The sequence below is a fragment of the Typopeltis vanoorti genome, chromosome 7 (assembly GCF_054136105.1).
Source record: "Typopeltis vanoorti isolate ZY-2024b chromosome 7, IOZ_Tvanoo_1.0, whole genome shotgun sequence".
Classification (NCBI taxonomy): domain Eukaryota; kingdom Metazoa; phylum Arthropoda; class Arachnida; order Uropygi; family Thelyphonidae; genus Typopeltis; species Typopeltis vanoorti.
The window spans coordinates 125,491,782-125,518,300 of record NC_143555.1 but is presented as its reverse complement, the minus strand read 5'-3'; the positions used below and the strand labels follow the sequence as shown (position 1 = coordinate 125,518,300).

Genomic DNA, 26,519 nt, shown 5'->3' with positions numbered 1-26,519 from the left:
TCCTATATAATTTAGACCACAAGCACATAGGATGTTGTACACTCCAGCATGTTTGAAAAAAGCATTAATGTCTTTTGGTGATATTAAAACGTGACGGACAGTCTTGACCGATTTGAATGCAAGGTTTAAAGGTTTAAAAAGTTTTGTGATCTTTCAGATACTGTACCTGCATAAGGAATAACTATGGATGGAATAACAACCTACCATCACTGTATTGAGTGATGGTAGGCTGTTGTGGGAGGGGTTTCTATGAAGAATCTTGTTGATTAAATTGCTTGGATAGCCATTTTTTATTAATGTCTCTGATATACGAGTAATTTCATCATAGAGTTCTTTTTCTTCTGAGATGAAGCTCATGGCTCTATTTTTCAGCATCTGTATCATGCTTCTGGAAAATATGGTGAGTTGATTTGAAATGAAGGTAGCATCCAGTGTGTGTTGGTTTGTGGTAGACTGTTAGTTTGATATGTCCATCTGCTAGTTTCTTGATTAGGATATCCAAAAATGGTAGTTGATTATCTTTTTCCAGTTCCAAAGTGAATTGTATTTTTTGATGAAAAGAATTAATTTTGGTTAAAAAGTTTAAAAGAGCTGTTTTTGTGTCCCTCCAAATTATGAATACATCTTCTACATACCTCCACCACACTAAAGGTTTTGGGTCTAATTTTGAGAGGATGTCTGTTTCTAGCTTTTCCATTAACAGATCTGCACTGGGCAGCGAAAGGGGACTGCCCATAATTAAGTCATTTAGTTGCTCATATATCGTTTCATTCCATTTAAAATAATTAGATTTAAGGCAATGATGAAAAAGGTGAGCCATATCTTCAGGGAAGAGATTGTATAGGATACTGATAACTTCTTCTACTGGGATGTTGGTAAATAAAGATACTATGTCCAAGCTAGTGAGAATGTCTGTCTTTAAGATCGAGATATTTTTCAATAAAGTGCTTTGAATTCTTAATGTAAGTGTCCAATTTTCTGATATGTCCTTTTAGGAGGCTGGAGAGGTGTTTATGTTTGGACAATTAATATGTGGGAGCATTTCTTCCATCAACGATCAGGCATTGCGGAACTCCACTTTTGTGGACTTTCGGGCTCCATACAATCATGGCATCAACGGGTGTAGTGACTTCAAATTCAGTTGCAAGTTTGTGGACCAACTAGTCATGTTCTGTAATAAGTTATTAGTGTCCTTGTGGTTTTTCCATGTTGGGTCCAACTCTAATATGTGATACATTGATGAATCTGATAGTAATTCTGCAATCTTGGCTATGTAGTTCTTAGTGTTTAAAATGACTGTGGCATTAGCTTTATCTGCTTTTAAGATAGTTATTTGTTTATCTTTTTCAAGTTTGAGAGAGCTCTTTTTTTTTGGGGTGTTATGTTTAGATTAGGTGGCTTTGAAGTTGAAAGGATAATAGCACTTTTGAATCTCAGATCATATGGCGTTGTTTCTGGAAAGGATGAGAGTTCTTTCTCTATGTGACTGATGACAACCTTAGGAATGTGATCTGCCGCGATGGCGAAATTGAATCCCTTCTTAAGTATTTCAGTTTCTGGTTGTGTCAATATATGGTCCGAAAGGTTAAAAATCACTTTTTCATCAGGGAGGCTTGGTCCGGAGTTGTAATACTTTTCATATAGCATGTTGAATTTTTTTATTTGAGTTTTTTTACTAATTAGAAAAGCTTTGTTAAAACTGTTTTAAATCATCTTATCTAAAAGTGTCCATAAGTTGCTCTCTATGTTATTAGAAATAACTTCCAAAAGTCGGAAGCACGAAAGGTCTATTCTGTTAAGTTCAAATTTGACGTATCGTATTCTTTCATACAGTAGGGCCAGGGATGCCTTAGCATATATTTGTTTTGCTCTTCTTGAGTGGGATTATTCTTTAAATGTTAAAAACTTGGGAATAATGTTAATGTTTCTGCATCTTTATAAGAAAGTTAGATGATTTAGAAGTCTAGCTTTTTTTACATTTCAGTTTCTCAAAATAACGTACCTTTTGCTTCATATCATCATCGAGTCTGTTCATTGTTTAGATTATATTTGATCATTCAAACATATAATTAAAATGAAATATATATTGATCTTTAATTGACCATGATTTTATAAACATCTAATACCAACAAGTTTGCCAACGGGGCTGTCCAGCTTTTTCAGAGCTTATAACGGTAAGAGAAAAAAACTCAAAGTGGCTAGTACAGAGAAAATGTAGTAACACCATTGTATAAATTAAACATTAAAACACAATGCATAACATTACATGCATGGAGCATGTTGTGTTAGTCACTGTTATGAGAGCATGTTCTGTAGTTTTGAGTGAAATTAAATTAACTTTCTTAAAAAGATGCAAAAACTTTTTTATGATGAAATTACTCATATATCAGAGACATTAATAAAAAATGGCTATCCAAGGAAAATTTAATCAACAAGATTCTTCATAGAAACTCCCCACAACAACAACAATCTACCCTCACTCAATACAGTTCATCCATAGTTATTCCTTATGCAGGTACTGTGTCCAAAAAGATCGCAAAACTTTTTAAACCTTTCAACATCAGAGTTGTGTTCCAACTGGTCAAGACTGTCCATCACGTTTTAAGATCTCCAAAAGACATTAATGCTTTTTTCAAACACTGGAGTGTACAACATCCCATGTGCTTGTGGTCTAAACTGTATAGGACAGACGTCGAGACGCCTCAAAATCCGGAAAAAAAAAAACATATAGGAGATGTTAATAACAACAGAACAGACAACTCGGGTCTAGCCCATCATTTCGCGATTACTAACCATACCATTGATTGGGATAGCAGCTCCATGCCTTACCTAGAAGAAAATTTCCATTGTAGAAATTTCAAGGAAACCGTTATAATCCTCCGTTCTGGAGAAAACCTTAATACGATCACTCAGTCTGCCAGAATTTAATTTCGCTCAAAACTACAGAATGTGCTCTCATAAGCCGGCCTGGTTGGGCGAGTGATTAGCTTATCTGCTCTCCAGCCAAAAGTTTGCAGGTTCAAATCGCGCCATGGGCATGGATGTTTGTGATTGTCTGTGAAAATACCAAGGATGGTGGTCAGTGTTAGATGGCATTGGTGTAGATGATGAAGGTAGTCGTAAGTGGTGGATTGGTGGAAACGGAGAGTTGTAGAGTAGGTGCCCTCTCTCGATGTATCTTTGGACTCCCTGGAGGTGTTATGTAATAATAATAATAATAACAACAACAGTGATTAATACAACATGCTCCATGCATGTAATGTTACACATTCTGTTTTGATGTTTAATTTATACAATAGTGTTACTCCATTTTCTCTGTACTGGCCACTTTGAGTTTTTTCTCTTACGGTTATAAGCCCCGAAGAAGCCGGACAGTCGACGAAACCTATTAGATGTATTAAATCATGGTCAGTTAAATATCAATATATTTCATTTTAATAACAGGTTTCTTCTTGATATCTTTATTTTCAGTGATTCTGTGACCAATGTCATCTGTTCACTCTCCTAATTTTTCACAGAACTCTCTTCCTTTTCTAGACACGCTTGTCACGTGTTCCCTCAGGCTGTTTATCGTTCATGGTCTATCATAAACCTACACATTCAGGTAAATACATATACAAATACTCATAACAATGTCTAACTTACACAAAAACTAGGGGTTATAAGCTCCCTCAAACATAGAGCTCTAATAATTTGCTGTGATGCTGATGGTGTGATGCTAGGAGGTGCTGATGAATGAATATGAAATTATAAGTCAAACCTTTTTTTTTTTTTTAAGAATGGCTATAACAAAAATGCATTTCACAAGATCTTTTGAATTATGTTACTAAAAATAAAAAACAAAGATTGCAAAAATGCCATAGTCATACATTAGGAGAATATCAGAAAAAATAGATAGAATGCTGCATAAATACAATATTAACCTACGTATCAGCCAAGAGGTATATATACATCCAACGAAACCTGGAAACAATACATACAATCTGTTGAAAGAACATGGATAAGAAGTTCAAGTCCACCATCATATCAATTACAAGGTGCGATATATCCAGAACACTTAACCAGATTAACTCGCATTCATTGCTATGTCTCTATTCCTTTAGCAAGAAATGCAATTCCTTGCTCTATGCTGTATAACTGGTATCTTAGTTATATTAGATAAACCAAATAGCTACAAATTATTTATATTCCCCCCCCCTACTCTTTTATCATATAATTATAATTTTTAATGCCAGGACAAAATAAGAGATCTTCGTCATTGTCGTCTGAATAATTTAGGTATAGGCTTTTTTATGTCCTGTTCCTGCTCTGTAGATGAGCTTGATCTTTCCATCTTAGTCTTGGATGTCCATGGTCTGTTCTTCCTGTAGGCTTTTATTCTAGTGGTAGTATAGGAATCCTATTGTTATTCATTCTTTCTATGTGGTGTGGTCAATTTTGCTGGTATTCTTCTATTTCTTGTATGATGTTTTTTGTATATAATTGTAAAATATATGATTTTTATATATTTTAAATTTCTTTATTGTATTCTTATTTCAAATATATTCTTTATTTATCTTATTTAACTCATTTAACTTAACTTTTAAAACTTAATAGTCGTAACTCCGAGTTGTGTTGTAATATCATTGCTTGAATTAGTCTGTCACCTTTAATCCTTTCAGTCTGTCAATTTACCCCCCCCCCCCTTTCAAGGTCGTGATTATGCTACTTCACGTGTACGTAATTTTAGAATTTTGGAATTGCCTCTGGCTGGAGTCAATTCCTTTTTATAAATAGCTGGCTTTTTCTCACACTGATCTCTGAAAATTTATTTGTATTTACGACTGCGCCATCAGAGATCGCATAGACGAATTGTATATCTTTCCAATACATGCAAGAAAAGCACCCAGCACAACATGGAAATGTCTCTAATATTTATCTCTAAGTCAAGCAACGCTTAAATCTACTATTCGTCAGTCGTGGCTACTTTTACTCTTAAAAGGTCACACAGGTGATCTTATGAGAAGTGCATTGGTAAGGCAGAAGCAGGCAAGTTATTTGACAAACAAAACAATTTATTCATGCTAAATCAAGATACATATAAAGGGTAACACTACACATAAAAGTTCTTCAGGCTCTACTTCATTCAGCAAATTTAACATGGAAATACTATAAATCCACGTGTCTGCTTCTCCACTAAATTAATTAAATATTAATTACCACTACTTGTACACACCTCACATTAATTTAATTCAGACTATAAATATCATTAAGCATACTAAAACTTTTGCATAAAATAATGTTAGCTAATTTCTCATAACTCTGCAAACTACTTCACAATTGTATAAACAAATGGCCTTTAGTCCTTACTACTGTTCTTAATGCTAACAAACTATAAAATCAGCAATCTTTTCCATATATTTCACATCTAGGAAAGTCCTTACTTAGTTATCCAGTTCATTATACAAGATCCTAGAGATCGTTGACACCTTCTTCTACTTTCCAGTAAAATTCATGCACAGGCACCTTTTATGACATCGATGATACTTCACTGGCAGAGATCATCTAGGAACTTAGTGCCAGGAATTCTGGAATAGACCGTCACTGCTATTACGAACCTCCTATCATTGTCAGACTTCTGTTGGCAGGACAGTGTGTCCTGCCGTTCCCCATCCTTGGAATGGCGGGACATACTGGAAACTCCTCGCAGCAAGAGCAGGAAGAGAAAGCCTCTCCTGAAAAGCCGCTTTTCCTTTTTATTCTGCTCTCCCGACCTTGGAACTCCTACTGATTCAATCGCCCGGATTTTCTTGGAGGGGTCTTCTCAGCCACCCGGCAGTCGCTGAGTTAAGTCGGGGGAACCCTGTACTTCGTTGACCTTTGCAAGTTGCGATAGCCTCAGGTCTTACATTTTTAATCCCATCTAATTTATTTCTTTGTTTGTGCAATTTTCTTATTACAATTTATTCCAACAATTTTCCAGGTTTAATACAGCAAAATTGAGTTAAGTATTAATCAAATTACAAGTATATTAAATTAATTTTATTTCCCAAGTAAAATCGATAAATCGATATAGAAGAAATTTTATTCTAAAATCCTTCTATACAAGATTTTACATAATCTTTCTGTTATTTCTGTGTACTTTCATGATTTTTTCATTTAAATATTGTATCACATTGGAAAAGCAATGTCATTATAAATTTTTTGTGATAATTGTGTTTAATCCCTTAGTTGTCAACACATTTTACTTGTTCTCGAAGAACTTGATTCAAGATAATTTTTGTCAAAATTACTTTATAATTTAATGAAAATCTATATCTTAAAAAAAAAAAAAAAAAAGCATCATATATTCCAAAATTAAGCATTGTTTATTTATTTATTTTTTTTCATAATCATAGTTCAAAGAATATTTCACAGGTTGCTCAAAGGTCCACACTTTTACAATTTTGCTTCTAGGGAACTATATGAAAATTTTTAATCATATCACAAAATGAATAATCTATATAACGTAATCTGCAGTTCTTTGCAATTCAACTTTCGTGGGTTCCCAGAATCACTCACTACAAATTGAGATAAACGATTATGAAGTAAATTGTTATGTATATATTTTCTGCTAGTTTAGATATTATGTGACAGTTTTGAAGTAGCAATGCTTACGCTATAGTTTATCATTCAAAATATGTATAGGTGCATGTTTCTGTGCAACAGAATTATAATGATTATTATGATTAGTAGTAGTTGTAGTAATAAATAGTATTTTACTAAAAGTGGGATAAAGGGACTCTTTATTCCACTTTTAGTGGGATAAAGATTAAAACATTGTGTTATCATAATGTGAAATGTATTTAATAATAACAGTATAGTGATAATAACAATAGTTATATAATATTCTTTTATTCTCATTTTCTCAGGAAGAGTAAATGAAAGTAAGATTAACTATCACTTTATGAAATGAAAGTAAGATTAACTATCATGTCATCAAATTTCATTTCTAATGGAAAAGAAAGAAAATCCACTTACTATTAGGACATTACTATCAGGACATAGAATTTTCAGAAAAAAACTACAGAGCAATCCTCAACAGAAGATGCTAATTTATCTCCTAATATTCAAATTTTGCATTGCATGAAATACCAGTTTTTATCGGGATTTTTTTTTATTTTTTGAAACATATTGTGACACAATTCTGCCAAATGCAACTGGGTTGGGAAAGTTACCTATTTATAAGACTGTTTTTAGTAAATAAGTGAAGTAGATAGTGAAACCTTTTTCTTATAAGTTTTTATGACAGCATGTGTCACAGGAATTTGAAAACAAGAAATTTTCAAAGTAGAACTAATAGTATTTTTTACTGCAAAATAGCAAAGTAAAAAATAATGTTGTTATGACATATTGAAAGGGAAACAATATTCTGTATAAACAGAAGTGCAAAAAAATTATATGTCCTTCCTTTTTTTTTTTTTTTTTTTTTGTTTAAGGACAGAAAATAACATTAATCTTCAAATCCAACAGGGAATTTATTCGTAAAAAATACAATAATTTCAGCTGATTGCTATTCCCTAAACAACTGAATACTGGGGCCCAGAAAGGGGGGAAAAAGTAATTGTTGGAATAATCAAATAGCAAAGAAATAGTATGGTTGTAGATAAGAGAATAATTATTTTATTTTATATCTCAACAGGTAAAGTGAAGTTATATATTTCATTTATTGAAATATGAAATGATTAAAAAAGTGGATATTTATAATTCAGTTACTGTGAAGTGTGTGTGTGTGTGTGTGGAAGCAGGAGGGGGGGGGTTGTGATTGAATACTTCAAGACGAACAAAAAATTTAAATCAGTTCCACATAGGACATGTCTTAGATAATTTCACCATATATTTTACAACTGTTAAAAAACTGAATTATTATTAGTGAAATGAACACTACAGATAATAACAACAGCAATAATAATAATAATAATCTTGTTTCAACTACTAGTTCATTTGAAATACTACTAAATATAAATTTGTGATGTTTTAAAAATTAACCTCAAAGAATGCAATGCAATTTAACATAATTTCTTGTTCAGAAAAGTAGAAAGATTTGTTCACAAACAGCAACAATGCATCTAAATCTGTAAGCATAACGACATGACATGCATATTTCTATATATTGGAAAAGTGCAAGAAAATAACAAGTAATGAAACTGTATTTATTTCAATAAATGTTGCTTGACAGCATCTTTTTTTTTTCAGAATATTTTACAATAATTTTTTAACACAAGTTTTGGAAATTAGCTTGAAAAGGTTGCAACACTGCCACAGTTAAGTTAATGTGATTCTTATAACTTCCAATGTTCATTTGGCAAAAATAGCAAGAAAATAGTTATCTACACTTTCTTTTCAAAAATAACCAATAACATTATAAATAACATTTCATCCTAAAGCTTGATGAAAACCTTTATGCTTACTTATGTTTATTGTGATGTAGCTTGTGTTTTTCACACATGTGTATTCCTGATGATGATATTGATATAGAGGTCAAAATGTCAAGTGTTTTCTTAGTTGTAATAAAGTAATATCTATAAAGTTAAAGAAACACTTTAACATGTGTTTCTTTCTCCGTAAATTCTACATGATGAATAAAAATATTTTGTAATTATAGATTTCAGGCAATAAAATGCTTGTTTTAACTTCATTGCATTTATAGGCAGCAAATCCAGGAGCATCCCTAGAAGATTTCGTACGTTGGTATTCTCCTAGAGACTGGATAGAGGAAGAGACAACAACTGATGAAGAGAATGAGAAACCTGTGTCTTCTGGTAAGAATATATTATTTTTTAGTAATATTTGTTACATAAAGCACCTCCCTTGCTTTTAATATACTTCGAAATAGAGTTAGATGTTAAGCACAGTTAAACATGTAATTGACTAAGATTAGCTATTATACAAACATATTTCGTGAACCATCTTCAGTATTGTATATTACAGTGGGAAATTCAAAAAACAAACAACAGTGAAGATATAGTAAGAATGAAATCTCGTATACAGTCACGAGACAGCCAGGGATAAAATGATACAAATGAGGTATGTGGGAGAGAGAGAGAGAATAAAGATATTAAAAATAAATACATAAATATATATATATATCATATAATATACAAACAGAACTCTGGTATAGCCACAGGCAGTCCTCTTTCACCAGTTTTAACAAATCTTTATATGGAAACATTCGAAAATAAGATCCTAGAAGAATTCCATCATAACTAAAATTATGGAAAAGGTATGTTGATGATATATTCTTACTCTTGATTACCTTCTAGTCTGCTTTTTCATGAGTAGCTGAATCATCAACACCCTAACATAAAATTCACCTATGAATTAGAATCTAATAGTTAACTCCCTTTTCTGGACCTTCTACTAAGGAATTGGGTAAATTAAAAGTCTATATTTCAAAAGCCTACACATACTGACAGATATCTACATGCCTCATCCCATCATTATTAACCTCAAAAATTGGATATTATTTCAACACTAGCAGCAAGAGCCTCCCGATTCATCACTGACAAGGATTAACTAGCCAAAGAACTTCAACATTTAAAAAGCACTTTCCTTCAAAATGGCTATAACGATCACATTTTCTCAAGACTGCTCAACTAACTTGAGACCAGAGAAATTTCTAATGAAGAAGAAAACAGAGGATTCATCACACTTCCATATATTAGCTCTATTTCCATAAAAGTAGAAAAAATACTTAAAGAATATAAAATCAAAGTATTTACCCCCCTTTTATCAAGGTGAGCACTTACTCCGATCCACAAAACCTCGACATAGCCCACTTCGATATCTAGGTGTTTATTAGTATGGTGAAATTGCTGATCATCTTACTATGAACAGACAGAAAAATCAGTTGAACAATTATCAAAGAACATGTTCGATATATTGAATACCATAGGAGTGAAGCCTCAGTTTTGTCATTACATGTGCTCTCTTCATCTGACCCACAAGATGCTGCACGAATGAGACACCAAGTTTTATAGGATAAAACCTCGACATAGCCCACTTCGATATCTAGGTGTTTATTAGTATGGTGAAATTGCTTATCATCTTACTATGAACAGACAGAAAAATTAGTTAAACAATTATCAAAGAACATGTTCGATATATTGAATACCATAGGAGTGAAGCCTCAGTTTTGTCATTACATATGCTCTCTTCATCTGACCCACAAGATGCTGCACGAATGAGACATCAAGTTTTATAGGATAAATCGGAGCTATTATACCTTTGCTATGATACAATTATAGATCCTAAACATCTAAATATTAATCCAAGTATCAACTTGTCTGAGTGCATCCTAGCATTCATTAGCCAAACAAGTTCAAGTGAATGCATAAACATGCACATCGTTCTCTTCTACTGTATAACTGCATAACAGTTGTCACCTTTGTTAGTCCTTACTGTTTTGTTTACTAGTTTACTAATTTGTATATTTACACCTGAAGAAATCCTGTGCAATTAGGATGAAATGTCATGTTGTCAATTAAAATAAATGCTATCATCTTATTCTGGTGTTCTATCTTATCAACTTTAATCGTATATATATATATATATATATAATATTAAGAAGAATAGTTCTTGATAATAATTTCCCATTTCTATTTTGGATAAACAGGCCAATCTGTTTCTAAATGTATCTCTGAATATTGTCATAACATGAGCTGTTGCGGGACAACTTCCTCAAGCAGCATGTGACAGAAGGAACTCGAGGTCAAAGAGTGTTAGATTTGATTATATTGTCAGAGGATGTTTCAGTTAAGGATGTAACTATTCCGCCTCTAGTTGTTGACAGTGATCATGTGTTACTCACTTGAGAAGTGACTAAGTTTATGAATGTTCCATTCAGAAAACATTACATGCTGAACTACAAAGCAGGAAATTATGACCAACTGAGGAGTATACTGAGTTTAGTTGATTGGGATTAGTTGCTGGATGAGAAGAATATTAATAGTGCATGGGAAGCATTTAAACAATACTTAAATGATGCGATATTAGAATGTGTCCCGAGAGTTCGAAGAATAAATGGGATAGGAGTCAAATGAATGTGTAATCTTATTAAGCAAGAGATTCGTAAAAAAAAGGATGATGTGGAAGGAATATCATTTGCATATGGATGATGTTTGTTATGAAAATTATAAGCAGCAGGCTAGAATAGTCAAAACTGTTGTATGAAAAGCAAAGTCTGAGTATGAAAAGAAACTGACTCTGCATACTAAAGACAACCCACAAGAATTCTACCAGTATGCTGCAAGTAAAAGAAAGAATGAATATGAAAGAATAATTCTTCTAAATGCAGATAGCTTGAGGGTTACAGATGCAGAAGAGGTTATTCAACTAATGAGTGCCCATTTTGTTAAAAGCTATCAACCTGGTCAGTTGCGGCCGGTGAAAATTTTAAGTGGGGGTGCTGCATAACTTTTTTTTTCTAATCAGTAACGAATTTATTAATAAATAAATTTACATATTAAAAATTCCTTTATTAAAAATATTTCATCCTCACCATGAACAAACACCAATAATAAAAGTTTTGTATCAATAGCAATAACATCGGTGTTAGATCACAGTGCATTTGTTTCGTGTAACGATAATTGAAAAAATAGAAATCTTTTCATATTTTCAACAGTGACACTCATCATAATTCAGCCTTGTATCTATAATAAATAAATAATTATATGCTATTTTAACAAAATAAAATAAGATTTACAAAAAATAGTTCACCACGCACACGCACGTAACAAACATTTCATGACTCACAGAAATAACGTGCGTAAGCATACTAAAGATACACTGCCATTTGGGCAGTGTCAGAATGACATAACGTGCAATGACATGCGCAAACGAATATCGGCATTAGATCGCAGTGCATTTGTTTCGTGTAATGATAATTGAAAAAATATAATTCTTTTCATATTTTCAATAGTGACACTCGTCATAATTCACCCTTGTATCTATAATAAATAAATAATTATATGTTATTTTAACTAAATAAAATAAAATTTACAAAAAATAGTTCACCACGCACATGCACCAATAATAAACGTTTCATATCTCACAGAAATAATGCGCAGAAGCATACTAAAGATACACTGCCAGTGTGGGAATGACATAACGTGCAATGACAAGTGCAAACGAATATTGGCGTTAGATCGCAGTGCATTTGTTTCGTAATCTAAAGCATTAATCAAACAATTCCAATTATTAACTATTCAATCAATGTCAAAACATAAGCTGTAACCTTTAACATGTTGTATTGCATTTATATAATGTTGTAAGCATTGTTATTATTTATAAACACAAACAAAATTTAATTTTTTCATTTTTTCCTTGGGGGTGCTGCAGTGTCGCAGTGCTTATGTACGGGCTGCCACTGAACCTGGTGTATGCGACATTGAGCTTGCTGCTACCTCTTCACTGGATGAAGAAACTCAGGTATATGAGGACAAGGTATTAGAGCTGTTGCATAAGCTGAATAAGAATTCAGCAATAGGGACGGATGTGATATCAGCACGTATGCTAAAAGAGTGTTTAGCTGAACTGGTTATTCCTTTGATCAGGCTGTTTAATATGAGTCTCAAAACAGGGAAGATTCTGCAGGAATAGAAAGAATGTATGGTAATTCTATTGCACAAGAGTGTGTAAAGACCTATGTATCCAACTATTGACCAAGTATCTCAGGAGTGGTGATGAAGATTTTGGAAAAATTGGTTAGGGCTTGCATTCAGAAATAGGTTGACAATGAATCTCTATTTTGCAATGAGCAACAACATGGGTTTACTAAGGGAAGGTCATGTTTTAGCAACTTTCTCACATTGTATAACAATGTTGCCATTGAACTAGACATGGAGAATGGATACACCATGATACTTTTGGATTTTGCTAAGGCTTTTGACAGAATACAGCATGGTAGACTGTTGCATAAATTGGAGAATATGGGTTTGGGTTATAAAATATTAGCATGGATAAGAGGATGGCTGACTAACAGATATCAAAAAGCAGTATATGGGGGGGATCTAAGTCTGCAAGGTTTAAGGTAACAAGTAGTGTACCACAAGGATCAGTGCTTGGTCCACTGTTATTTAATCTGTATATTAATGATATTGGGAAGGATTTGACATGCAACATACAGCTACCTTACCTATCTATCTTTGCTGATGATGCAAAGGTAGGTAGGGTAATTAGGAATGATGCTGGTATGCAGTACTTGCAGAATGATTTGAATAGGCTGAAATCGTGTGCATGGGAAAATGGTGGTCAGTTCAATGTCAGTAAATGTAAAGTCATTCACTTTGGCGCGATTAGATATCCAGTGTCGTATTATATTGGTGGGATTATGCTAGAAGAAACTGATGAGGCTAGAGATCTTGGAGTGTTAGTAGATGGGAAGTTGAAGTTCAGGGCCATGTAGCAAAGATTGCAAATACAACTCAAAAGATAATTGCAGTGCTGAAACGAATGTTCACGTATAAAGATAAGGATGTCGTTTTGCCTCTTTACAAGGCCTTGATAAGACCTCACTTGGACTATTGTGTACAAGTCAGTTCTCCTGTACTGAGAACTGACCTGTACACTTCTCAGTACAGGTTTCTATTGTGATTCTGATATAATGAAGTGTTAAAAATGATATCAGGATTGTGGAATACTGATTATAAAGACAGATTGAGAATTTGTAGACTGCAGACACTAGCAAACAGGAGAAAGAAGGGTGATATGATTGAGACCTACAAACTTCTGAAAGGGTCATACAGGATTTCAGTTGATTGAATTTTTCAATTTATGGAGGGTGGGGAAAGGACAAGAGGGCATCCTTGGAAGGTGAGGGCTAGATTTTTTCTCTTGTAAGGTGGTGCATGATTGGAATGGATTGTCATTGGATATTGTAGTGTAAGCTGTGTGAATGAATTCAAGAATAAGTATGATAGCTGGTGCATGTAGTATGTGCCCTCCTTTGATGAGTCCCTGACTCCCTGATTATGGGGTTCTGTGTTAAATGAAGTAAGAGTAGCAGTTTATTAGTTTGTGCAATGTTCATAAATACAAATTGTAATGGAATGAAAGATGACAGGAAGAAGTTGGTTTGGTGAGTCAGTAGTTCAGTTATAAAAGGATGTTGAGCAGCTGTTGCTCATGGTGCCATAGATTTAGTAGAAATGGGGAGGGTTACATAATGGGTGTTAGTTCTGCTGAACATGTCAATGGAAATACTTGCAGAAGTTGACCATCTGTGAGATGGTGGCTGAAGAGAATCTGTGAGATGAAGGAGAAGGAACTGAATTGCTCTCTTCTGAACAGCATTAAGAATTTTTAGAGAGACTTTAAGTCCACCCAATCCTGGAATACTGCTGTCACATTCAAAATGTGACAGCAGTATTCCAGGGTTGGGTGGATTTGAGATTTGTACAGAATAAATAACTGGACAGATAAAAAGACATCTTGAGCAGAATAGAATAGAATACCAGGATTTTTTAAATCTGAGGATATTATAGAAGTAATGTGATTATGCCAGAAAAGCAAGGAATAAGAGTCAGTGAAGAGAGTGAGAGAGAGCTGATCTTCACTGTTCGGTAGAACATTGTGAAAAGTAAGAGGAGAATTTTTTATTTTTTTTGCAATAAAAAAAAGACAAAACTGTATTTTGGAAGCACCGAAGGTAATTGGGTTGCTATTATCCCATTATAGAATAGTGTGGAGATCAGTATTCTGAACACATACTGTAGATAATCTTGAAATTTGATATATATGAGCAGGACAAGTGGAGAGTATCATCAGTAAAAATGTGAACAGGACTGGAGGTCCTTGAGAGCAGGTTGTTTATGCATTTGAGTAAGAGGTTAGGAGAAATAACAGCATCCTGAGGAACACTGGTGTCGATAAGAAAATCTGAAGAGAGTTACACATGGTTACATGTAGTGAATGGCCTGAGAGAAAGGAAAACCATAAAATGGCAATTTGCTGAGGGAGCTCTCAATATCAAACCTTATCAGCTTTGGTCATGTCAATTGCAACAGCAAAGGATTCTTCAAACCTTTCTATGGCATATATTCAGATATGGGTGATGTAGGCAAGATCTTCTGTGGATCTTGATAGAGGCTGATTAGTTGACAGTAATCTAGGTGTCAAAAACCATTGATGACCTTCTATATTACTTTAGACAACACATAGGTGAGAGTAGTAGGTCAATAGTTTGAAGGTAGGCACTTATCACTTTTTTTTTTTTTTTGGCCCATTGGTTAGCATATCTGCTCACCAGCCAAAAGGCTGTGGGTTAAATCCTGGCATGGATGTTTGTGATTGTCTGTGAAAATACTAGTGGTGGTGGTGGGGTAGTAGATGGTGTTGATGTAGTTGTGGTTGTTGTAGTTAGTGGATTGAGCGGTGGAGACAGAGAGTTCTAGAGTAGGTGTCCTCTGTCAATGAGTCTTTGGACTCCCTAGAGGTGTCACATAATAATAATAATAAGCTGTATATGAGCTTGCTTTCATGCTGTATGGTGGATGACAGCTGAGTGTAACATAGTGTTTAGATGATAAAGAACAGGTGTTTAGTTCAAAAACACATCTCTTGAGCACAGTTGGTGGATTCTATCAGGACCAGAAGCTTTCTTGGTATCCATAATTTTCATGATTTTTTTTTTGTCTGGCAGAACATGACAGGAGCATTTTCAACAAAGTGGGGGAATGAAGGCGTTCATTCCAACATGAATAACTTCTTGAACAAAAAAAACAAGTATCTTGATTTGGAGAACAGAAAGAGTAGTGTGCCCATGGAATGGTAGGAGTAAAAATCTCAGAGATCTTGTTTGGCATTGTTATGGTGTGAAAGTACACAAGGTTGTGAATGGCTGAGATAAAAGCATTCCATTAGAGATGAAACTTGGATGAGAATGTGATCTTCTGAGTTTTCAAGAGCAGTCACATCAACAGTGAACCTGAAAGAGAAACTGGTTAAGAAAATATCCAAAGTTTTGGTTAAGTGGAGAGGATTCAGGAAATCTGCTTTAGGTTATTGCCCGCAGCAAAGACTTCTGCTTCTCTTCCAGGTTGGTCAGCAGAGTTGGTGAAAGAAAGCCAGTTAGAGCTGTAAGCCTTAGTCACAAGGAAGAAGATTTCACTATTAGGGAATTTGAACTGCAAGAAATCAAGCTTCAAGGATAAGAAGTCAGAATGGTGAATATGATGTTCAGAATTGAGGATACAGTAGAAACATCAGATGAATTCATTCATTTCGTATAGTGATTCAACGGCTGTGAGCCCCTTTTACAGGGAGGTACGGCACCACCTCAATCCCCCTATTTTTTATTCAGGCTCGGGACCGGCATAGCTGACAATTCAGACCTATGGCTGGAGGGATTGTCTTAAGTATCCATGTGTGTTCATGGGACCCAGTTTGCCTGCTTGTGGGATGAAAAACCCCAGATAAACTGGAGGAAAAACCCTGCTGTCCACTCCCAAGACTGGCTAACTTGTTTATGGCTGAGGAAGATCCTTAAGCTCCTCACATCATCAACGGGAATCGAACCTAGGACACTCCTTCCCCAGGCATGTGGTTGCGAAGCGATCAGATGAATTATACATAATGTAGGAAAGAAACCTTAACCCACAAAATATCTATAAAGATTCAAGATTAGGCATCCTCTGGCAAGGAATATTGGATTGTACTGAAGCAGGTACCACCCTTGCAGTGGAAAGAATCATATAAGATGTAGTTTGGACATTTAAGATGGGTAATGGTTGTTGCAATGATTTGGGCTTCATTAAAAAACAAAAGATTAGGATGTCTGTGAGTAATGATGTACATTATATAGATTGGTGTTTATATCACAAATGTTGAAAAATAAATTTGCAATAAAATTTTTTTGTTGTTCAGTTTTTGAATTTTTTTTAGGGGGGGGGGGGTAGTTTGTTTTTAATTTTAACTACAATAACTGTTTATTTAGGTTTACAGTCATGTTAATATTTCGAAGGTGAAGAGAAAAAAAAAAGCAGGGAAATGTACTATGGGAAGAGATAGCAAAGGTTGGTCGATTGGTAGAGGCTCTGCTACTAATGGCTCAGCAAACAGTTAAGGAAGTTTGAGCGTGATTAGTAGTTGGAAGGGGTCAATCGTTCGATGCTGTTGGCACACTCTCTCTCGATGAGTCTTTGGACTCCCTGGAGGTGTCACATAAATAATAATAATATATAGAGCATCCAGAAGATAGTTTTTTTATCTTGGGAAAAGGATTAATACCAAGAAATTATATACTTGGATTTAATCCTTTTCCCAAGGAAGCAAATAATGTTTTGCACATGAAATATATTCACGTTTGAGCTACTTGTATAGAGAGGTTAACCAAAGGCACCCCCCCCACACACCTTTCGGATGTGTATAATGCAAATGCATAATGGGAAGGGCCACTACCCAGACTGGTTTCGACCTTTATTGAGGTCTCATCAGTGAGAGCAGTTTTTTCATCTTTCTCTCATCCAGAAATTTTTATCAAAAGAGTGTCATTAAGTTTATCAAAACTTATGTCCTTAATAGAATATAGTTTGGTTTTTAAGAAGGCCAAGGATTATTAAGTTTACATATTAGAAGCAATTTACTAGCCCTTATTAATTTTCCTTATAAATTTGAAAGGCCTTGGGGACTGAAAAAGTTCTTGATTTTTCAGCAGGAAGGAATCATCTTGGCTACCTTATATCTTTTTAGAAGTGTTATTCTGCTAATAGTTAGCTGTTTGTTTGTTTTTTTCCCCATTAAAAGCTTGTCATACATGTCACATGGTTTTGAAAGAAGCTCTCCATAAAGCCTATATAACTGTTTCAAAATGAGAAGAACATAAGCAAACATAATTTTATAAAATAATGAATGGAAGACTTTTTGTTAAATGAAGTATTTAATTGTAAAATGTTTGCCGATGTCATGGTGTAGGTTGCATTGTATCATTCTGCTTAGCTTTAACTAGCTAAGCAGAATGATACAATAATGCATAAATGACTATTTTTCTTGTAAATTCTCCTCTCCACTTCTTTCTAGAAGTAGTGCAAATTTAGAAACTTGTTAATTAAATATTCTTCATTTTATAAATAAAGAAAAAAGTATGTGGGGGGGGGGGAGAATGAATGTGTGAATTCTATAGTCATAGTTTACAGTTGAACAGGCAAAATATTGAATATTTGAAGAATCATAGTAACTGGCCAACTTGATATTGAACAAATCTAGGAAGAAATTCCTAATCCTAATTTGTTATGCCAAAATATAATTGGATCCAGTAAAATAATGCTGTACAAAAAAGAGCAAGAGAGAATTTTTTGTGTACAAAATGAATGTTTATAAAGCTATAGTTATTTTAATTTATTTCTGGCTATCATATTTATAAATAGTCATTTTTTTTTGTCAGTCTTGAAATAATTGAAAGTTGTGTTATCATTTAAAGTGCAGTTACAGTTGATCACTTTTATTCATTACTTGACTTTTCTTTTTCTCTTTTATATTTTTTTTCCACAACAGAACTTTTTTTTTTTTTTTGTCAGGCTTGAACCTTGAAATATTTGAAAATTGTATTATTATTCTGAATCTAACGTAAATGCAATCACACTTCCATTACTCTGATTTATTACTTGACTTTTCCTTTTCTCTGTTATGTATTTTTCCACAACAACAAGAAAAAATTTCTCTGCAGCATCATTTCCTAAAATGAATTTTAAAAATGAATCCAGGTGTTTATATTTTCACACTCTTGAGCAAATTAATAATAATTCTGTATTTAAGTTAAAATGATAAGGTGATATTTAGTCTGAATGTTTCATGATTTAATAGTGGCTTCATGATGTTAGGTCATTTAAGTGCTAGGATGCTGTTACCAGACAACATGTGGTTAGAGACTTGGGAATGTGCTCGTCCTATTCCAGCTCGTAGGCAGAAGCGATTGTTTGATGATACAAAGGAAGCAGAAAAGGTTAACTTTTTTTGTTATTAGTTTGTAAACAATGAAAACATTTTTTTTTTTTGAAGATGGATTTGTATTATTTATGTATTATAGTTATTATATTTATATAATATCTAAATATATATATTATATATTTGTGCAGTGGTATACAGAAAATATAAAACTTTCAATAATAATATCTTATAATATATTTATGATAATAAACAAAATAGCTATAAAATACTATTATTATTACTATATGACACTTCCAAGGAATCTAAGGAGACCGACTACAGGAGGGTACTCTGCTTCACTCAACCATTCACACCTTTTAATCCTCTTTCCACTCACAACAATACTACCACATCTGCACACTATTGTCATCTGTCACCCACTAATACTGTTTTTCTCTATAAATCGCTTGTGTTTCTTGGCTAATTGCCTGAATGTGGGAAGAAAAAAACCTGTGTTATAATAAATTTAGTTTAATCCTTTATACTGGACTGAGGCAACTCGTGGTAAAGGTGGACCAAGCTCTCATCGCTCCTTGTCTTAGTATCTCCCCTAATGCAAAGCACATCTCCTTGTGGACATGTATAATGCTATGCATTAAGGGAAGGGCCACTACCCAGACCAGTTTCGACCTTTATTGAGGTCTCTTCAGTGGGAGCCAGACCCAGAGGTGGTGATACTAAGGTGGAAGCAATGGAGAGGTCATATTTACCTATATGAGTTGCCAAAAAGTGTCTCACCTTATTAAATTACTCTCGATTTAGAGAAAGATGTTGAAAGTTTTTTCCCACTTGGTTAGACTATAATAAATTTAGTTTAATCCTTTATCCAAGTGTAAGCAAACAAAGTTTGCTCTGAAGTATCTTCAGGACTGAGGCAACTCATGGTAAAGTTGGACCAAGCTCTTAACTTTAACTTTCAACAAAAAAACCTGTGTTTTCAGGAGAAAAAACTCTTTTTACCTCTGTATATGAGATTGGCTAACTCATCTTCATTGAAAAACTTATATAAAGATTCCTCTCATCACAGTGAAAATCAAACTCAGATCTTCTCCAATCGAAGTGTGCAATATCCCATTGTTCTTTCATTTGCACTTTGGAGGCACTTAAATAGAAAATATTAAACCTTCAGTTTTATATTTACTATATATCAGATCTGCAGATAGTAATTTGTAGGAGGATAAATGGAAAGATACAGATGTTATTGATTTATATTAGTTTATTGTATAAGAATGAATGGAAAGATAGAATTACAGGTGATTTATATTAATAAATTATTGATGTAAATAATTAAAGAGAAAAAGATAAAAAGCTGAGCTGAATTTACACATAAGTTGGAAGAAGGTGTTAATGGGAAACAAAAAAAAAAAAAGAGAGAGTTATGTGGACTAATGAAGAATAGAAGAAGAAATGAGGAGCCAAGTTTATTAATAAATAGGGATAGAAAGCTTGTGACTACTGAAAGAAAGATTAGGATGATGTGTCAAAATTATTTTAGAGATCTTTTAAAGCCACAGTGAAATAAATTGGAATGAATACACTGGTGAAAGAAAGAGATAATAAGGAAATAAGTCTAGCAGAGGTTGAAAAAGCATTAAGGAAGATGAAGAATGAAAAATCCCCTGGGATAGATGGTTTGCCTGTTGAACTGATCAGAGCTTCTGGTAGTACAGGGTTGAAGTAGTTATGTGACATCTTTAGACTGATCTGGAGAAAGATGATACCTGATGATTGGACCATGGGGATTATTGATCCAATATATAAAGGATGCTCAAAAAAGGGAGGGTGGTAACTATTGAGGAATAACATTATTGTTTCATTCTGCAAAGATTTATGAAAGGATAATGGCAACAAGAATAAGAGATAATAGAGGAAGAACAGTTTGGTTTTAGAAAAGGGGTAATCAAACTGTTGATCTGATTGTTATTGTAAGAGAAATTATGAAAAGACACTTGGAATTTGGAAGAAGACTGTTTATAGCATTTCTCGATTTGGAAAAACCTTTGATTGGATTCAATGGGAAGAAATCTTGGAAAGTTTAGAAAAGATAGGCATAGAAAAAGAAGAAATAGTCATGATAAAGAGTATATATGTGAAGTCTCAGAGCTATGTGCAGACAAAATTTAGTAATTCAGAGTGGTTTACAAAATGAGCAAAGTATATTGGGGCAAGGTTAGTGCTATCATTGTGGACAGTATTAACAATGAGAATGAAGGGAAAAATTCTGTGTCCATCTTTTTAAGCTCTCCAAGCACCTGTTGAGTTGTGTGATATGCAAATTCCATGCATTTGATGTTTGCCACTCCCCTGGTGGTGAATTTTGGAACCCCCCTTCTCTCTCCGACATTGCTTCTGCATGATGCACAAAGTATTCCTACAAAGTTTCACACTATTTGAATCACTGGATGACACTTCACAAGGCCTTAAACAGGGATACTTTAATTTTGATCACCCTGTATTTATTTCCCTTGCCAGATTCATTGTCACTCTATTATGAAATATAACTAGATTACTAAAACATGATCATCCATTAACAACGCCATTCTTGCTCTTGCAAGAATCATGTTTCTATCTACCCAATCTCGTATCATAGTCCTGACTATCTTGTCAAAAACCTTAATCACAACTCCAGAGTTACAAGCTGATCTGTAATTCATTGCATTAGCTTTGGTACCACCTTTGTGTAATGGCACTAGTCTTTCTTCTTTCTATTCCACCAGTGCCAAGAGCAAATGTTAAATATCCAAGTGAAACATTCTGTCAACACTCTATCACACTTTCTTGAAACATGAGGTGAAATCCTTCTGTTGTGAAGGATTTCACAATAGGAGGATATTGAATATTCTGAATACTTCAAGTTCATTCACTACCATTCCTGAAGCTCTCTCTTACCTATCTAGAAATTCAGACATACCCTTGTCATATGACACATTAGGTTTCAAACTACTGTTGTATACTGAATTTCATAGCATTTTTAAGCAGCCATATGTGGTATATGCATAACTGATTAACTGAAGTATTTATGTATGTCAAATACACAAACAAAAAATTTAAGTGTAATTTTTGAAAATGAAAAAGTTATTCTGAATAGCTTGGCTTAAGGGAGCACACTGACTGGTTTGTTCATTCATCCACACCATTAAGAGTTGTTCCATTTCGGCAATAAAGTTATCACATTTATGATTAACTATATTGTTAACTAGTGTAGCACTTTTCACTTCACTAGAGCTTTATCTTTGTTTTTAACAATAACAGTAATGGGAGGTAAGTTTAGTGTTCAGCCTATCTCAATGTTCAATACACCATTGTCATGAAATTTAATAATTTTAATCTTGGTATCTAATGTAATAAGTTTGTACATTTTCTTTTTTCACTGGAGGCAACAATAACCTTACTTTGATTTTTATCTGCTATTATTAACAACGTTAAAATAAAATAATAGTTATAAACAGTTCATAATTCACAACTCAACACTGAAACACAGAGATATGTAGTGAGCAATGTTCTAAGCAAGCTAAGAGTCCACGAAAACTGCACATCTGTTGATTTTCACAGCATCAGCATCATTTCGCTAAAACCATTGTGAGTGCGATTATGACAGCATATAAATGGGCATTGGTCATAATTGAAAATCATCGTATGAATATCGGCTTAAAGTGAAATATTGTACTTACTTACTGTACTCTTTGTATCACTTCCTTGAAACAAAACACTTTAGCAAAGCAATCACTAAATACTTGTTATATCTCCAGTATTAGCTCCGATATCACCATAAAATTCCCATCCAGTAAATTTATTCCCTTGTAATAGATTGTTTCTTGGCCACTTAATAGAAAAATTCCTTGTGATGTATGTTTTCTTGCTTCACTAGCCTCTTCTCACATTCTTTTTCTTTCCTTACTAAATCTGCTACTTTCTTAGCTTATATTTCTTCATGTAGCCACTTAGTACCTCCTATTTATATTTTGTCCACAGCCATTTTTCTACTGCAATTCTTGCTTAATGCCCCCCATTCATCCATTTCACTTTCAGCCGGCCTGGTTGGCCGAGTGGTTAGCGTATCCGCTCTCCAGCCAAAAGGCTGTGGATTCGAGTCCCGCCGTGGGCATGGATGTTTGTGGTTGTCTGTGGAAATACTAGTGGTGGTGGTGGGTGGTAGATGCGTTGATGTAGTTATAGTTAGTTGAATTGGTGGAATGAGTGGTGGAGATAGAGAGAGATGTAGAGTAGGTACTCTTCCTCGATAAGTCTTTGGACTCTCTGGAGGTGTCGCATAATAATAATAATAATGTTTATCCTTGTATTTCCCACAGCTGACTTTCATGAGGGTATGAAGGCCATGCTATTGATGATAGCAAAGAAGTTAAACCCATGGAGGGGGAATAGTGGCAGCAGTTTTGAGGTGGAGATGAACAGAATAAAATATTTAGTTGGATATAGGCCTAAGAATGTGGAGGTAATAGAAGGAAATGTATAGGCAGATTGTTCTAGCAATTAAGAAAAGGATAATCATTATGGTGATTCTTTTCTTAATTACTAGAACAATTTGCATATACATTTCCTTATCATCACTTTCCACTACCTGGTATATGAATATTATTTCTGGTAATGTGGATTAGAATGAACAGATGACATCTAGGAACAAAGAGAATGAATTTTCTGAGTTTCTGAGGAACAGTTACCTTAAGCATAGTTATAGAAATTTTTTTCACTTGGTTACAAAGTAAATTAAACTTGCCAAGAAATTATATTCTTGGCAAGTTTATACCAAGGATGTTTTTCAAAAAAGGAAAGTTGTCTTTTGGTGAACATAGAAAAACATCAAGTATACAAGATTCCATCTATCTGCAGCAAAGCTAAAGTCATACCCACAGATGGTGCTACTTAAGACTATAGTATTCTGACTTTTTACATTCAGTCTGTGTTTGCCTTCCTAGTGTGCTGTACCTGCATGCATGTGCTTAGTATATATATCTTTGTGCACATAAAGACTCCTTAGTGACAAAGGTGAAATATTGGCATAATAATTATTATTCCTTGGCATGTGTTTCCTCCTCTAAACATCAACATGAAAAATGGTTTATGTTTTTTAGACGTTCACTCATAAATTTGATTAACTGCAGTAATTTAATAAACACAAAACTCCATCAGACAAAAAAAAATACATTTCCTAATAACTTGATACTATCTGTAATATAATATAATATAATATAATTTGAAAATATTATACATCTGAGAACACTACACCTTAAACATAAAAGGAGGTAGCAGCATTTTTTCTCTCAGAAACTCATTGTTTTCATCCCACATGCAGACAAATCAGCCATGAGAACCCACACACACACACACACACAGTTTACTGACAAAATACACTATTGGTGGTGGTGATGGTAGTATCGTTGTGTAGTTGGAGGATTAAGTAGTGGAGGGTGAGGCGAGTTGTGCATAGTGCTCTCCCAGCATGAGTCCTTGGAGGTGTTACATGATAATAAGTGCTGAAAAATGTGTCATTTGACTTAGTATCTTAAGTTTTTATGACTGTACAGTATTCCAGAGTTAATTTATAGTTGTTTCTTTTTAATTGGCATAATTGTATAATAATATATTAATAACTAATATGCAGGTGCTGCATTTCCTGGCAGCCATGAAACCAGCAGAAGTAGTGAAACACTTACTGCCCATTTTAGCCCATTGTGCATTGCTTCAGTTAGCAAGTAGTGGTGAGTATACGGTTATTATTACTGTCACCAATATGTGATTCTGGATGTTAACTCAAGATGAATAAAGAAAGTTTCCAAAACTTGGAAATTCATTTGCAAATGTTTATAACTTTTATATAGTTTTACAGAAGTTTTCATTAACATTTTTTTATATACCTTACCAGTCATAAAGGCATTCATAATAAACATTATATGTATATCATTTCAGCAGAAGTTCTGTGAAGAAATGTAATCTCACTGCTTCTTTGATATATATACTTCAAAAGGAAAAATGAGATTGGAAATCATTTTATTTCCTCGAGAGCTCACTTTAGTGAGTATGGGAGTTTACTTCAGTCGTTAAGCCTATAAACATAGTCTATTAAAATAACCTGGAGGTTATTGCTTATAGTGTAATACTCCATACTATGGGTGCAGAGAAAACTCTATCAAAAAGTATACTGAAGATCATATCATAAACATGAAATACCTGACACAGCTCTCTCTCTCAGACACCAGGTATTTTGGAATGCATCTGAAATCCCACGCTACTGTTAGGACAAGAAAGAATGAAAAAAATCCAGGAGCCCATATAGATCACATTGAAAATGCCATGCATTCGAATGTAAATCCATGAATGTGAATGTAAATCTGTCTGACTACTTCCACAAGGACTAGCTTTTCCTTGTTTGTGTCAGTTATCTCCTCTCATGAGTCAAAAAATTCCTCATTTGGTGTTCATCATATCATTCCACTTGAAACTGTCTGCCATTCAAGATTATCTTCAGAAGATAATCTTATGCAAAAGCTTGCATAAACAATAGACATATGTACACAGCTATTTTCAATGAACAGAATTCTACTCATACCATATTTGTAACACTGTGATATTCATGTACTCTCTTCTGTATGCAGCTTCTTTTATAATTTTGTACACCTGAATATATATATATATATATGCCTCAAGAGTTTAGTCAATAGAAATGATGTTCTTTGATTAGAAAGACTTAAGTTCAATTCCTACATAAGATGTATAAACTTTTATAAAGTTTTTCAACTGAAGGCGAGAGTGCTTGTCTCATATGGAAGTGGTAATGTTTTTACCTCTAGAAACTTGGGTTTTCATCCTACAAGACAAGAAAAACCAGCCAGGTATACACACTATGACAGACATAGCAAATAGAATTAATTGCTCTGACAGGCCATTGAGCCTAACACTTTAAAGGATGAAACTAAATACTAGTATTCATTTTCTCTCTGCAAAGGAATATTGACCCTTTTAGTCAATGAAATTAAATGGCGAACAGCACTCATTATATGTGATTTATGGAGTCAACAACCATTTGGGATTAAAACTTTAATATTAAAGATTTAGTATTTTTTTAACTTTAATTTTTAATTATTAAAGTTTTTATTGCAAATGGTTGATGACTCCATAAATCTTTTATAATAAAAAGAATACTGATTTAAAAAAGTCTGTAAAAAATCACATACATAAAATTATGTTGTTAAAACATTTAAGTGATGATAAATATGCATCAAAATTACTTGAAAAACATATGTGAAAAGAAAATCCATTTTTTTTTCATTATTTAAATTAAGGGGATATTAAATCCCACATTGTTTTAAAACCGAATAAGAAACTCTAAGATTGGAATCAGAGAGTTTCATGCCGAATATAGTAAACTATAAAAGTATCGGCGATTACTAGCGTGAGCTAATGCAAGTGATCCTAGTACGTAGTACAATACCGGGCAACTCGCAGCAAAGATGGTAAAGTTCTAATCGCTATTCTTAGGTATTTTCCATAATGTAAAAACACATTTCCTAGGAAATGTATGCTGTTATTACATTATGGTGGGAGGTCACTACCCAGACTGGTTT

General features: G+C 33.8%; 1 protein-coding gene across 1 annotated transcript in view; it reads left to right on the top strand.

Moving 5' to 3' along the window:
* Rab3GAP1 (RAB3 GTPase activating protein subunit 1) overlaps positions 1 to 26,519 on the top strand; it is a 584,727-nt gene that overhangs the window by 524,805 nt on the left and 33,403 nt on the right. The window contains exons 20-22 of the mRNA XM_090395461.1: positions 8,669 to 8,780; positions 18,834 to 18,955; positions 24,560 to 24,656. Coding sequence (XP_090251587.1) covers positions 8,669 to 8,780; positions 18,834 to 18,955; positions 24,560 to 24,656 — 331 coding nt within the window. The remainder of the gene's footprint in view (positions 1 to 8,668; positions 8,781 to 18,833; positions 18,956 to 24,559; positions 24,657 to 26,519) is intronic.